Source organism: Zalophus californianus, chromosome 1 (genome assembly GCF_009762305.2).
Source record: "Zalophus californianus isolate mZalCal1 chromosome 1, mZalCal1.pri.v2, whole genome shotgun sequence".
Taxonomy (NCBI): Eukaryota; Metazoa; Chordata; class Mammalia; order Carnivora; family Otariidae; genus Zalophus; species Zalophus californianus.
In genome coordinates, this window is record NC_045595.1 from 60,223,781 (window position 1) to 60,237,386 (window position 13,606).

The window sequence follows — 13,606 nt, forward strand, 5'->3', positions numbered from 1 at the left end:
CTGTGGCTAGAAATCAGCAAGTACCCCTAGACGTGGTGGTGATGAGGGAAGAGGCCCTCCTGGAGTAATGAGTGGCCCCCTTAACAGCTCTCCCTTTGGCCAGAACCAGTTAGCTAGAACTCAGTGCTTCCTATCTTAACCCCTAGTTTTGGATCCTATTTTTCCCTGGGGGCGGGGCGGGGGGGGGGGGGGCAGAAGCCCTGAAGGGGGGCGGGGCACACACGTTGGAAGGGATGTGATCAAATCGGGCAAGGCCCATAGAGCTCTGGAGCCTGACAGGGCATTGGCTAGTGGAGGGCAGGCGCCCAGGGCGTTGCGACGGGGAGCGGGGGGTGGTGGGGACCAGCCAGGCGCTCACAGGCCCGCCAGCAATGCACTGGCGCCAGGGAGAAGCCGAGACGTTGGCCCTCCCAGCGTCCTAGAGAGGCCGCCGAGGCCCGGGGCGGCGGCGCGCGTGCGCGACCCGCGCCGACCGATAGACCCGCGCGGAGCGGGGGGCTCTGGGCAGGTGGTGTGGCCGGAGGACCGACTGTCGGGGGCCTGGGGAGTCGGTGAGCGGCCGGGCGGGGCGCGGGGCCGTCGGGGGCCGCTGGCCCGCGCAGGGTTCGGGAGGGCGGCGGCGGCGTTCGGCCCCTCCCGGGCTGAGAGGAAGGGGGGCGGGGGGCCGGCTGAGGCCCGGCCTGGAGGCTGCGACCCGGGCGGGTGGTCTAGCCGGGGATCCGGTGCCAGCCTCGGTGAGGCGCGTATCTGGAAGCGCTTTGCCGCCCGGGGCAGAGAGTTGGGAGTAATGGCTTCTGCGCTTTATCCTTTCTCCCAATTATGCAAACAAAGCGTACTCTTTATGGACGATTAGATGACGCGGGTGAGTGCCAGAAAAGTAAGAGTAACCGCAATCCGCAAATAGTTTCGTCTGGATGCTTCCTGACACTTTAAAATTTGTTCATAATTATGCAAACTCGTATACATAAATATATGTATTTATTTATTACGAAATAGGATCATACCATTGCTTTTTAAAAGCTTCTTTTAGTATCATGGTGATACAGAAATACTGTGCTAAGATATACATAGTATTTACCAGAGGATAGAATAAAATTTACCATTTTAACCATTTTAAAGGGTGTCATCATTCGGTGGCATTAAGTACATTCCTACTCTTGCTTCTTGAAAGTTATACTTTCAACCGGCGGAATGCATTTGTTCACATGGTGGTCAAAATTGGTGCCAGCATCATGGCATCACTAAGACATATTTCTGAGGGTAAAATGAAAAGAAAAAATTTTGTTTTCAGTTTGTTTTCCAGAGTACACATTACGTAAAGCTGTAAATGCTCAACAAATGACGTTTGTGCAGAAAAATAGCAAAGTCTTGTTTATTAGAGTGATCGTCTCTTTTCAAAATGAAAGCGAAGTATATAAAAAGGGAGTTTTTATTTTTGTAATATATTTTTTTACAGATTTTGTTTTAATAAAGGGGAGTTTTTAAACAGAAGGTACAGCTCTAACTTAAACCCACTGTGCTGTCTCAGACTTGCATAGGCCTCGGAAATCAGAGAATGGTCTCCTAGGTTAAAAGTGATGGCCAGGAAAGAACACCATCAGTTTCAAACTGTTTGTAGTTCAAGAGGGAAAACTCATTAGTATTAGGTACATGATTTGCAGGGAAATGTCAGTGAGTGGTTTTAGTTTTAATTTGATGAAGGAATTTCAGAGAACTTGCATCTGTGTGGACGTGTGTGCATCTGTGTGTGTATTGAGAGTCTGATGAATGAGGGTGCTCTTACATGTCACGTTAATGCTGGAGAAAGGCAGACAAATTTTGGTTAAAAGCCGTAATCCTTCCTGTAGGTCGAAATGATGGGAATGTTTTGAAGATAAACCTCAATATAGACTTATAAAGGAAACTGAGAACAGCATCAAAAATATTAACTATGCCACTTTAAGTTTTCTGTGGCTCCTGGTGTCCAGGAAGTCTTAGTGCATAAGCATTCTGTGATATTGGAGAGTTGCTCCAGAGTAAATATACATAGCCTATGGTAACTGTAACTTATCTTATTTGGCAGTCTTCAGTATTTTTGTATCAGAAATGCTCTGAAGGAGCTCCCTCAGGTGAATCATGTGCTGTACAAGATTGAATTTTTGAGCTTAAACTTTGCCTTCCCTGATCTTAAAGCTTTTAGCCTTCTTCCTTGTTTTATTATACTGCATCGCTCTGGACACTGTCTAACATACCTGTGTTTTCTTCACTTCGTTGTCTGTCTTCCTATGAGCTCTGCAAGGCAGTATTTTTATTTATTTATTTATTTATTTAGTCAGTCTCATTCACTACAGAGACCTTAGTGCCTGGGGCACAGTAGGTGCTCAATAGATACTGTTAAGTTAATAAAAGAATGACTCTAAATTGGAGATAAGAATGATGGTATATGGTATCTTTGATCGCCAAGTTAATTTTTAAGCTAAAAAAATAAATCAGAAAAAAACGATAACACGCTTTCTCAATTCAAAAAACCTTTTTTTTGGGGGGGAATTGTAGACATACAAGGGGTTGCAGAAATTGTACAGAGTTCCCTTATAGTCTACTCAGTTTACCTAAAGTTAACATCTTGCATAACCACAGTACAGTCATCAAACTTAAGAAATTTACAGTGGCACAGTACTAGTAATTAAACTGCTGACTTTAATTAGAGTCCATCAGTTTCTCACTAGTGACCTTTTTCTGTTCCAGGATCCAATCTAGAATCCCTCATTCCATTTAGTTGTCACGTCTCCTTGTTTTCCTTTTAGTATGGGACAGTCTCTACATCTTTCCTTGTTTTTCGTGACCTTGACGCTTTTGAAGTATGTTGTGCTGGTATTTTTAATGCCTCTCACTTTGGTTTTGTCGGATGTTTTCTCCTGCTTCGGTTGAGGATGGTGTTGATACGTCTTATTACTGTTGATATTAATTTTGATCTAGTGGTATCTGCCACGTGTCACCACTGTAAAGATACTATCTGTCTGTTTGTAACTAGTGATTATTTGGGGGAAGATACTTTGAGACCTTGCATAACAATATCCTGTTTCTCCTTAACTTTCACCCACTAATTAACCTTCCTGGTGGATCTTTTTATTATTATTATTATTATCATTATGTTATGTTAATCACCATACATTATGACTCATTATTTGCATATAACACCCAGTGCTCCATGTAGAACGTGCCCTCTTTAATACTTCCTGGTGGATCTTATAGTGTAATGGTCTAATGGTGACTTTCATTTCTGTTATTCCCTCTGCAGTTATTAATTGGAATACTTTCTGAGGAAGAGTTGTGTCTTGTTTCCCTTTGTTTTATTTATTCAGTTAGTTATATCAGTGTGTGATGTTGGGTATGTATTCTTTGAGCTATGATGCAGTGCTGATATTACTTATTTTGTTGCTTAAATTATTCTAGCCTTGGCCGTTGGGAGCTCTTTGTAGTTGACTCCTGTTGCCCCTTGAAGTGCCCACATCCTTTTTGTTGTCTTTCCCTGACTTTCTGGCACCACAGAATACTCATGTTGTATCTTCCCTTCCCCAGCCCTGGAGACCACCACTTCTCCAAAGAGCCCTAGTTCTGTTTATTGGAGAATGGTATGGAGAAACCAAGTTTGGGGTGCTAGGTTTGAGCTCATTTCTTAATTGGTACATTTAAGTATAACGTAACATTCCAATTACGTACTGGAAGCAGTCTTTCATGTTTCCTTACCAGCGTATGAAATAAAACATATGTGCCCTTCCAGTGGTAGGAAAAACACAAGAGTAAGAGACTGCTTAATGAGGATTTTAAAAGAAGATAAAATCACATTGTGTATGAGTTGAAGCAGAATGACAAAAGAAAAATAAAGAGAGGGAGGGGGGAGGGAAGGATGGAAGGGAAGGAAGGAAGGAAGGAAGGAAAGAAAGAAAGATGGGAATGTCCCTGAGAAATGGCCAGATAATTGCTTGGGATTTTCCCTGTTCTTTACAAAGCCATTTTCATTGTGGGATTGAGACTGGGGTTAAGGTATGAAGCTCTGGGACAAGAGGCCTGATCAGCTCAGGTTTCCTCCTAGGGCTGGGATGAGTGAAGTTTTTCTTCTGTTCTCAAAAGCTAGTTGGGACATGGAGAAGCCCTGAGGCATTAGGATACCTGAATTTAACTGTGCAGGTTCAGCTCACTGGCCCCCATGTCCTTACTGTGCTCTGGATCTTTCATCCAGAATCCAATAGGCCCTGGGGGTCTTCTCTGGGTTCGTGGTTGCAGAAGCTGGACTAACCCCTTCTTTGGTTGAAGGCCTGGAATCCTTTGCCAGATTCCTGGCTTTCGCCCTCAGTTTCCTGTCAGTTTTCTCATCACCTCTGTCCAGACACTTCACTGATCTCTTCAGACATTTCTGTAACAGCTGCTTCAGAACAGGTCTGCTTGGAGGCTTATTTTTGGTGCTAATTGCCCTGTGGGTCTCCATTTCCTGAGATAGGTCTTGCCACTTACATTTCCTGGTGGATGCATTTCTTCAAAATATTTGTCTCTGGCCTCAAGTTCATTCTCTTTAGCCCCACTGCCAGGTTTCTGGTCACCTGAGCAGCTTTCCCGTTCTTTCATACTTCAGTTTCTTTCTCTTCTCCAGTCTGTCCTACAAGTTTGTCGGGGAAAGGCTCTGTCCCTCTTTCTCTTGACTTTCAGCTTCCTTCTGAGCAGTTGTTTCTGCTACCTGTTTGTGCTGCTGGGGCTCAGCAAGGCTGGAGCCTGCCCCTCTTGCTCCTGAAGCACCGTTTCCTCTCAGCCTTCTTTTGTTGTTGCTGGTCTTCAAGTCTGTCTGTGGGCCTTCAGCCACTTACTTTATCACTTCCCTCCTTTTCCTTTGCTTTTGTTTTCTCAAATACTTACTCTTCTTTTTCTCCCCTAGTTTTCACAGCAAGGCTTCATTTCTCTGCCAGAACTTTAGCAGACTCCTCAGCGTGCATGATCCTTAATGTAGTCCTTTATCAGACTTTTCATGCCCTGAGAGCAAGAGTGTAGTTTCTTTCTGTTAGTGGTATGGCAGCGTGCTTTCTGGTGTGAGCCTCTTTCCGTCTGTGTTTAGTCATTATTTTTTGTCTGTCCTGATAGCTTTGGCTGAGACTGGAAGATGTTGAATAGGTACTGGTTTATAACGAAGAGGGGAAGTCTTCTGGGTGAAGGTAGTGATTTCTTTAAATGTACTTAGTGATGGTGGCAGATGGAGGGTGGTTTCAGGGGAAGGTGAGCATCATTTCTGACGTGTTGCACTGAGTTATGAGGCCATGATTCAACAGGTGCCAAGTTGTGCTGTCTATATAATTTTCATATATGGTCTACATTAGGGGTCCAACTTTATTCTTTTTGTATGCACATCTAGTTGTTTGAGCACCGCTTGTTGAAAAGTCTGTTCTTCTTCTTTCAGTGTTTTTGGAACTTTTGTCAAAAATAAGTAACTATGGATATATGGGTTTATCACTTGATGCTTATTCTGTTAATGATCTGTGTGTCTGTCCTTATGTCAGCACTACATTACTTTGATGACTGCTACTTAGTAAAGTAAATCTTGACATTGGAATTATGAATCCTTCTGCTTATTTTTTCCCAGTATTCTCTTAGCTAGAACTCCTTGATTTTCCCTTTGAATTTTATTATCAGATTGTCACTTTCCAAAAGGAGCCAGTTAGAAACTTGATAGAGATCATGGTGAAACTAAAGCTTAAGTAGGGGACTATTTATCAATGTGAGTTTCAGGACAGAGAGGGAATGAGAGATGTCTAGAATCATTGACAGAACTTGGGTAGTCAGGAAAGCAGGTTGGTAAGAACGTCCATTTTTGACTGAATTTAAGGTGATGAGGGACACACAAATGAAATGTCCAGTAGGCCACTAGCAGTCTGTAATAGGGGTCTAGAAGAGAGCTGGAACTGGGAAAGCGGCATTAGAGCATTGAGAGTCCGTGAGATCTCTGACAGAGAAAAAGGGACGCTCTGAGGCCGGAGCGCCTGCAGTGTCCATAATGAGAAGCCAAGAGAAGGAAGGGAAATCAGGAATGAGGGGCCAGAAACGTGAGGGGCAAATCAGGCTGGGCTGATGCTAGGGAAGCCATAGAGAAAGAAAGTGGGCAGAAGTATAGCTTCCTTCAGAGAGTTTGAAACGAGTAGGGTTGCGAGGAATGGCCAGTTCTCAGTTGGACCAGGGAACCCTCTGCACCCTCAGAATAACAGCTGCGTGGAAAATTCACAGCACAGTCAGAATAATGCCTGTATGGAAGGGGGATGAGAGGCAGTGTGTGGAGCTGCCTGGGTTCTCTTGAACCCACTCACTGGAATACAGATCTTACTGGGGCCGAGGCAGGGTTTCTTCTCATAGCTCTCTTTCCTCCCTCAGGTCAGTGTGCTTCTCAGGTGCCTGTCCTTTCCCAAGCTGGGAAGTCAGGAGACCAGGCAGTGGCAACTGTGCTTCGGATGGTCAGGCCCCAGGTGAGCTGGACTCTGTCTTCCCTGAGTTCCCAAGTCTGTGGCCTGGGAAATAGCTAGCGCTCATCTCCAGGGCTCTGGCCAATTCTGAGATTAGTCCTGCGGTTTCCCTGCTTAATTGCTTCCTCTGGAATTGGGCCCTGCCTGCTGAGTTCATGGATTCTGTCTGGCCCTGGACTTGTCCTTTTAGATGTGTCATCCCAGCTTCTCTCCCTCCCTCACCCCTTTACCCACCAGGCCCCGACCTAGGCTCTTGGTACCCTGATGTGGCTGCCCTTCAGGCCGGGAATATCCCTGAGCAATAGAAGCTTGTCATTCCAGGGATCTGCAGCGTACCAGTTCCTGTCTGTGGACTATACTGAGAGGAAGTGGAAAGGTCCGGCCCTCAGTCAGAGAGCCGTGTACCGGAGCATCGTGCCGGAAAATTACTGCAGCATGGCCTCATTGGGTAATGATTCTGTTCCCTAGTAATACAGTGTGCATTCTTTTCTTTACATTTTCTTTGCTATATTCTTTTTTTGTCAACTTTTTTATTATGAAAAGTTGCAAACATGAGATAAAGTAGGGAGAATACTCTAATGAACCTCTCTGCGCCCATCACTCAGCCTTAAGTTATCAACATTGTGTTTACTTCATTATTAATTGACCTAGGGTGGTTTGGTTAGAGTTTGTAGTTGTAAGGAATAGGGAGCCACTCACATTATTGTAAGTACTGAGCTGTGTTACTTAACAATAAGGCTGAAGGAATGGAAACCCTGATCAAACCCACGAGCTAGACCATCCTTTGGGAAACAGGGCCCTCAGCAACAACAGCAAATAATTTTTATGCCAGGGAATGTAATGCTCTTGCTCCCCGCATATCCGTTTTGTCCTCCCACTGCTACCCATTTTCTTCATTCTGTATCTTTTGTCCCCTCATAGCTGCTGCTTTATTAGACTTTCTGTTCCCACGTACTTTCTGCATGCTCTGGCTCCTAATGGCTTGGCTTCTCTCTGTGCCTCATTTCAGTTTAGAGCTCCTTCTTGTTTTAGTTTTCTTTATTTTGCCCTATTTCCAGCTCACATTTTACTTAGAGAGGGACTCCAAGGGTGGTTCAGCCTTTAAGTATCATCTCTGTTTGGGCAGAACTTTGCCCCTGTCCACAGCAGAGGTGTAGCATACAGAGAAGCTACACTTGGGCCTGGTGCCCTGGTCTAGTCAGTCATGGTCTGAGATGTATTGAGGCCAGTTACTTGGCACAAAGCATGGCTGCCTCAGCTTCCCCTTCGGGAAAGACTGAGGCAGGACAGCTTCCTGGAAAGAGGGGTTTTCAGGGCAGGTTCTCTGGTTGGCAAGTGTAGCACAGTAGCCAACTCTAGAGAGGGTGGGTGGGCTTAGGAGTCCAGGAGCCAGATATCTATGTCTCCCCTATACGCTGAAATGCCATATGATGGCCTGTGGCCCTGGTTAAGATATGATTAAGAGGAACCAACAGTTTTGTGTTTAAACATGACTGATTGCTTGCTACTTCCACCTATTCCAAATTCAAAAGGAAATACTCAACTGTTCAGTTTCCTAGGATTCCAGATTATCAAGATACCAAAGACATATTTTGATTCCTATTTCAAATTATCGATCCCTTTCTTAATTTTTATAGGAATGTAGTACTTGCAGTACTGACTTGTACCAGTCTAGTGCACCAGAGACTAGGGGAATCCTCACTTTTACAGCTCTGCTGTCCCTTCCAGTACTTTTCCGCAGCATTTCTGAACCTGTGACTTCTCTGAATCTTGTCACTGTCCTCACATATGAGAATCACTTTTTTGATACGTTTTTTCCTAACTGTGTTTGCCCATACTGTTTCTCATATTTGATTTGAGGTATTTGCCCCTCCTTTCTCTCCCCAGTATCTTTACTGGGGACCATGGAACCATACAGTGTCATGGTTGGAAAGGACGTTAGAGTTCATCATTTTACTAAGTGACTTCTGTAAGATCACACCACCTTTACAGTCTGCGCTCTTGCCTTGCGGTTGCTCTTTTTAGTTGGACAATTAAGTGGAGAAATTAAGAGCTTCAGGACAGAGCTCTGTCCTGATAGCTCTTCTTCCATCCTCCCCCACTGACTGCCTTTGTCCTCTTTGTCTTTCTGTCCATGAAGAAAAGCTTGAGCTATTTCCCATCTTTCTCGTTCTTAATGTGTCATCTCTTAATGTGTCCCTTAATGTGAAGGTTTTTTCAGGTCCACAGACTCCTGATGATACTGTTTCATCAATAGGACAAGAAACAAATAAGAGTTGTTTTCTTCTTTCTTTTGGCAGCAGGTGAGACTAGGACGCGGCGTTCAGAGCTGCCTGCAAGGCAGGAAGTTTCTAAAGGACCGGCGTCATCTGATGGGACATCAGGAGGCCTCTGTGGAGTAGTTTCTGGGGAACCAGAGACAGGAGCTGCCTGTGAAGGTACTTTAGAGAAGCTGGAAGGGCAATCCTCAGATGAAGAAGGGAGCAGACTGGAAAGTGATTTCTTCAAAATAACACACGAGGATAAAGATAAATCCACAAAAGCTGGATGTGATGAATATAATGAACTTGGGAGACATCCAGATCTGTCCTCTAGTGCTGCAGAACATCAAGGAGTTCTGAAGGGACAGAAATTTTATCAATGTGATGAATGTGGTAAAGCTTTCAATTGGAGTTCACACCTCATTGGGCATCAGAGAATCCACACTGGAGAGAAACCCTATGAGTGTAATGAATGTGGTAAGACCTTCAGGCAGACCTCTCAGCTCATAGTTCATCTGAGAACCCACACAGGGGAAAAGCCCTATGAGTGCAGTGAGTGTGGAAAGACTTACCGACACAGCTCCCATCTTATTCAACACCAGAGACTCCATAATGGTGAGAAACCATATAAATGTAATGAATGTGGAAAAGCTTTCAATGAGAGTTCCAAACTTTTTGACCACCAGAGAACCCATACTGGGGAGAAGCCTTACGAATGCAATGAGTGTGGGGCTGCCTTTAGTCGAAGTAAAAATCTTGTCCGGCATCAGGTACTTCACACTGGAAAAAAACCTTACAAGTGTAGTGAGTGTGGGAAAGCTTTCTGTTCTAATAGAAATCTTACTGACCATCAGAGGATCCATACTGGGGAGAAGCCTTATGAGTGTAATGAATGTGGCAAGGCCTTCAGTCGGAGTAAATGTCTTGTTCGACATCAGAGCCTCCACACTGGGCAAAAACCATACAAATGTAGTGAATGTGGGAAAGCCTTCAGTCAGATCTCTCAACTTGTTGACCATGAGCGAATTCATACTGGAGAAAAACCTTTTGAATGCAATGAGTGTGGTAAGGCATTCAGTCTGAGTAAATGCCTTATTCGACATCAGAGACTTCACACAGGTGAAAAGCCCTATAAATGTAATGAGTGTGGAAAATCCTTCAATCAGAACTCATACCTCATTATACACCAGAGAATTCACACTGGTGAGAAGCCTTATGAATGTAATGAGTGTGGGAAGGTCTTCAGTCATAATTCTAGCCTTATGGTTCATCAGAGAACCCATACTGGGGAGAAACCCTATAAATGTAGTGACTGTGGGAAAGCATTTAGTGACAGCTCACAGCTTATTGTGCACCAGAGAGTTCACACAGGAGAGAAGCCTTATGAATGTATTGAGTGTGGGAAAGCCTTCAGTCAGCGTTCCACTTTTAATCACCACCAGCGAACTCACACTGGAGAAAAGCATTCAGCTCTGGCTCACACAGTTTATTGAGACATGATTCTCCAAGACAGCAAGATATTTTGAGTTAATCTTTTTTTGTAACAAAGATACTCACCCTCATCTCCTCTTGGAATCACTAATCAATGAGGGCCATTCCCTCCATTCTTTCTGCTTGAAAATGAAGGTGGGAGAGTCACAGGGCCATCCTTCCCAGCTATGAGGGAAGTAAGGACTACACATTTCTTGGACTTATAGATTCCCTCCCTACCCATTTCCCTCCCTCCCTTCCTTCCTTCTCTTTCTCTCTCCTCCCTTTTTTGTTTAAAAATGTATCTCTGGTTTTAGGAATGAATCCTATAACCAAATTGTGTGCTTCTCAAGGACAGTAATTATATGCTTCCTTTCTTTCCAGCTAATTCATTTCACATTTGCATAAAGTCGTTCTCTAATGCTCTGGTTTTTTCCTATCTTGGATATGGCCTTTTAAAAAGTTCTATTATAATCTAGATCTTCATTTCTTGTATTTCCTATCTAGAAAACCTTTTCTTCTTTCTGTTTGCTAATCTTTATCCCTCAGACCCTGTAAGATCTAGCTCATCTCAGAAAGACTTTCTTCTTGAAATGCTTTTTCCTTCCTCCTAAACTTCTCGTGATTTGACTTCAATGCTTCAAATTAGCCTGTGCTACAATTTGCATTAAATTGCATTCAGAACAATTGTCAAGGCATACGTGTACACTTTCATAACAAATTAATGTAGGTTCTTTGAGGTTGAGTATGTATTTCTTTTAGCATATAGATAATTTTCATATGCTAGTTGTTTAATAATTTTTCTCAACTCATCTTTCCAATTCATCCATTCTTAAACTGGGCAGGAATTCCCCTTGTACCACTGGACCTAAGTGTTTTAAAGATGGATATCGTAGGATACCACAGACAAAGGCCTCATTCATATCTTCTACATATACCTCTGGGAGTTTTAGTGCTGTTTACGTCAGCCTCGAAGAACTAATGATTTGTGCTTGAGCATGCATGTCTGTGTGTGTCTAGGTTTTAGAGTCAGCAGTTATTCCAGTGATAATGTACTTTTTCCTGCTTTCTGTGATTGGAGCTCACAGTGACTGATTTCCTTACTATGTAGTTCAATCTACCTGTAACTGCCATCTAATATCAAGGTGAGAGGAGTACACTTAATTATTGTAATAATCTTCTGCGCCATCAGGAGGTCTTTTCAGAGTCCAGTAGTTGTATAGGAGACATTAGCTTTGAACACCTTATCCCTTCCACCATTGCAGGAGTGCTCCAGTGCCCCAGCCTTTGCCTCTGGTGCCTGCCCCTTTTCTCTTAGCAGGACAGTAGGATTGACAGTGTGGCAGAGGAGGAGGTTAGAGGGGCAATGTCAGATTATGTAACCTGGAGGGGAGAGATTATTGTGAGCTGTAATTTATATCTGAGACAGTGGAGAAGAAAGGGAAGAGAATTGAGGCTCAAGAAAATAAGAATTAGATGTGATTTGTGGAGAGGCATCTCAGAAAAGATTAGAAAGAATGTTACTGGGGAGATCTGTAAAACTACTGAACCAAGGGTACAGCTAGAAATTTGCCATTTGTAAGTGTTTTAAGTTAAATTTCTGTTTTCAGATATATTTTTGCTGTTTGTTTCCATTTTCCTTTACAAGATCTGCAGATAGGACTTTCTTAAAAGTGTTTTATCTTGGGAGCATCCAGATCCTGAGAAGGAGCCCAACCCCATATTAGCACAAGGGCCCATCCCTCCACTGTGATTTGCAAATTACTAGCCATGTCTTCAGTAGAACCCCCTGCCTATTGTATGCTGTAATTTTACCTTCTATTTGTTGTTTGCTCATCCTCTTACCACTCTGAGTCTGGAGGGTGAGAGCCAGCACTATTCATAAGTATATACCCCCCACCACCAGTCAGGCGTACATGTTCAGTAGGAATGAATGTCCTTACTTCCTTGAAAAGTACTCAGGCTCTTGCATGGAAGAAAATGGGCTATATATGAAAGCCACACCTCAATTTCTATTGGTTATTGCTAGTATTTAAAAAAAGTATTGAGTTTTAAAAATTTTACTGGGATAAGCCGTTACCAGCCACAGTGCAGCAAAACCCACCCTTAAAGTATTAGCATGGGTCGGAACTATGGGGGTCTCTGAATTTGGAGTTTTGAAACCCAGCCACACCTGAGATAAAACACAAGAGTGCTGTGCCGCCTGGCAGGCGGACAGCTCTGACACAGACAGGGTGAAGGCGGGATCTGATGGAAGCCAGGGACACAGAAGGGGTGATTTTTGCTCATCTCTGAGCGCTTACTGGGGAGTGGAGGGGCACAAGCTCCCCGCTCTGGAGAAGGGGTGGAGCTGTTTTCATCGATCAGCACTGACCAACCTCAGGGAGGAAAACAGCACCACCAAGTGGATGCCAGAGCTGCTTACATCAAATCCCGCCGCCCTGTGCCCCGCAAGTGCATCTCCACTAGGGCAAGTCCACCTAAGAATCAACAGTAGGCCTCTCCCCCAGAAGACAAACACAAAACCCTTGCACATACCAAGTCTACTGATCAAGGAATGCTGCAAATCTTCAGCTCTAGGGAAATCAGGATCTAGACTCTTTTTTTGTTTGTTTGTTTTGGATACAGAAAAAGCAATTTCTTTATTATTTTATTTTTTATTTATTTGTTTTTAATTTTTTAATTTTAAAATCTTTCATTTTTTAAAGAAAATTTTCATCAAGCTTCCCTTAATAAACAGGCCAAAACACACCTGGGATCTAGCTTCCTTTATATATTTTTTAAATTTTTTATCTTATTTTTTTTATTTTCTTTGGCATCAAAAATGACAAGACAGAGGAATTCACCCAAAAAGAAAGAACAGCAAGAAGTGATGGCCAGGTATTTAATTGATACAGATATAAATAAGACATCTGAACTAAAATTGATAACAACAATTATAAGAATACTGGCTGGACTTGAAAAAAAAAAAAAAGACACTAGAGAATCCCTTACTGCAGAGATAAAAGAACTAAAAAATATTCAGACCAAAGTAAAAGTGCCATAACTGAGATGCAAACCAAATGGATGCTATGACAGAGGAATGAATCAGTGATATAGAACGTAAAATTATGGAAAAAATAAAGGTGAAGGGCGCCTGGGTGGTTCAGTTGGTTAAGCGATGGCCTTCGGCTCAGGTCATGATCCTGGAGTCCCAGGATCGAGTCCCACATGGGGCTCCCTGCTCAGCAGGGAGTCTGCTTCTCCCTCTGACCCTCTTCCCTCTCGTGCTCTCTATCTCTCATTCTCTCTCTCTCAAATAAATAAATAAAATCTTAAAAAAAAAACCAACAGAATCATCCACATTTAAAAAAAAAATAAAGGTGAAGACAAGAGGGAAAGAAAGGTATTGGATCACTA

At 43.3% G+C, this 13,606-nt stretch overlaps 1 protein-coding gene across 3 annotated transcripts; it reads left to right on the forward strand.

Annotated features, from left to right (window-relative positions):
* Positions 1–434: 434 nt before the first annotated feature.
* On the forward strand, positions 435–13,405 carry ZNF852 (zinc finger protein 852). 3 transcript variants are annotated; one of them, XM_035723915.1, is made up of 4 exons: positions 435–551; positions 6,388–6,479; positions 6,798–6,924; positions 8,780–13,405. In XM_035723915.1, the coding sequence occupies exons 2-4, from the start codon at positions 6,465–6,467 to the stop codon at positions 10,228–10,230; spliced, it is 1,593 nt and encodes a 530-aa protein (XP_035579808.1). In that variant the 5' UTR covers positions 435–551; positions 6,388–6,464; the 3' UTR covers positions 10,231–13,405. The 3 variants fall into 3 exon arrangements, with proteins under 3 accessions (XP_035579808.1, XP_035579807.1, XP_035579806.1); XM_035723914.1 differs by having other exon boundaries at positions 503–551; positions 6,714–6,924; XM_035723913.1 differs by having other exon boundaries at positions 510–551; positions 6,714–6,924; positions 8,777–13,405.
* The last annotated feature ends 201 nt before the right edge of the window (positions 13,406–13,606 follow it).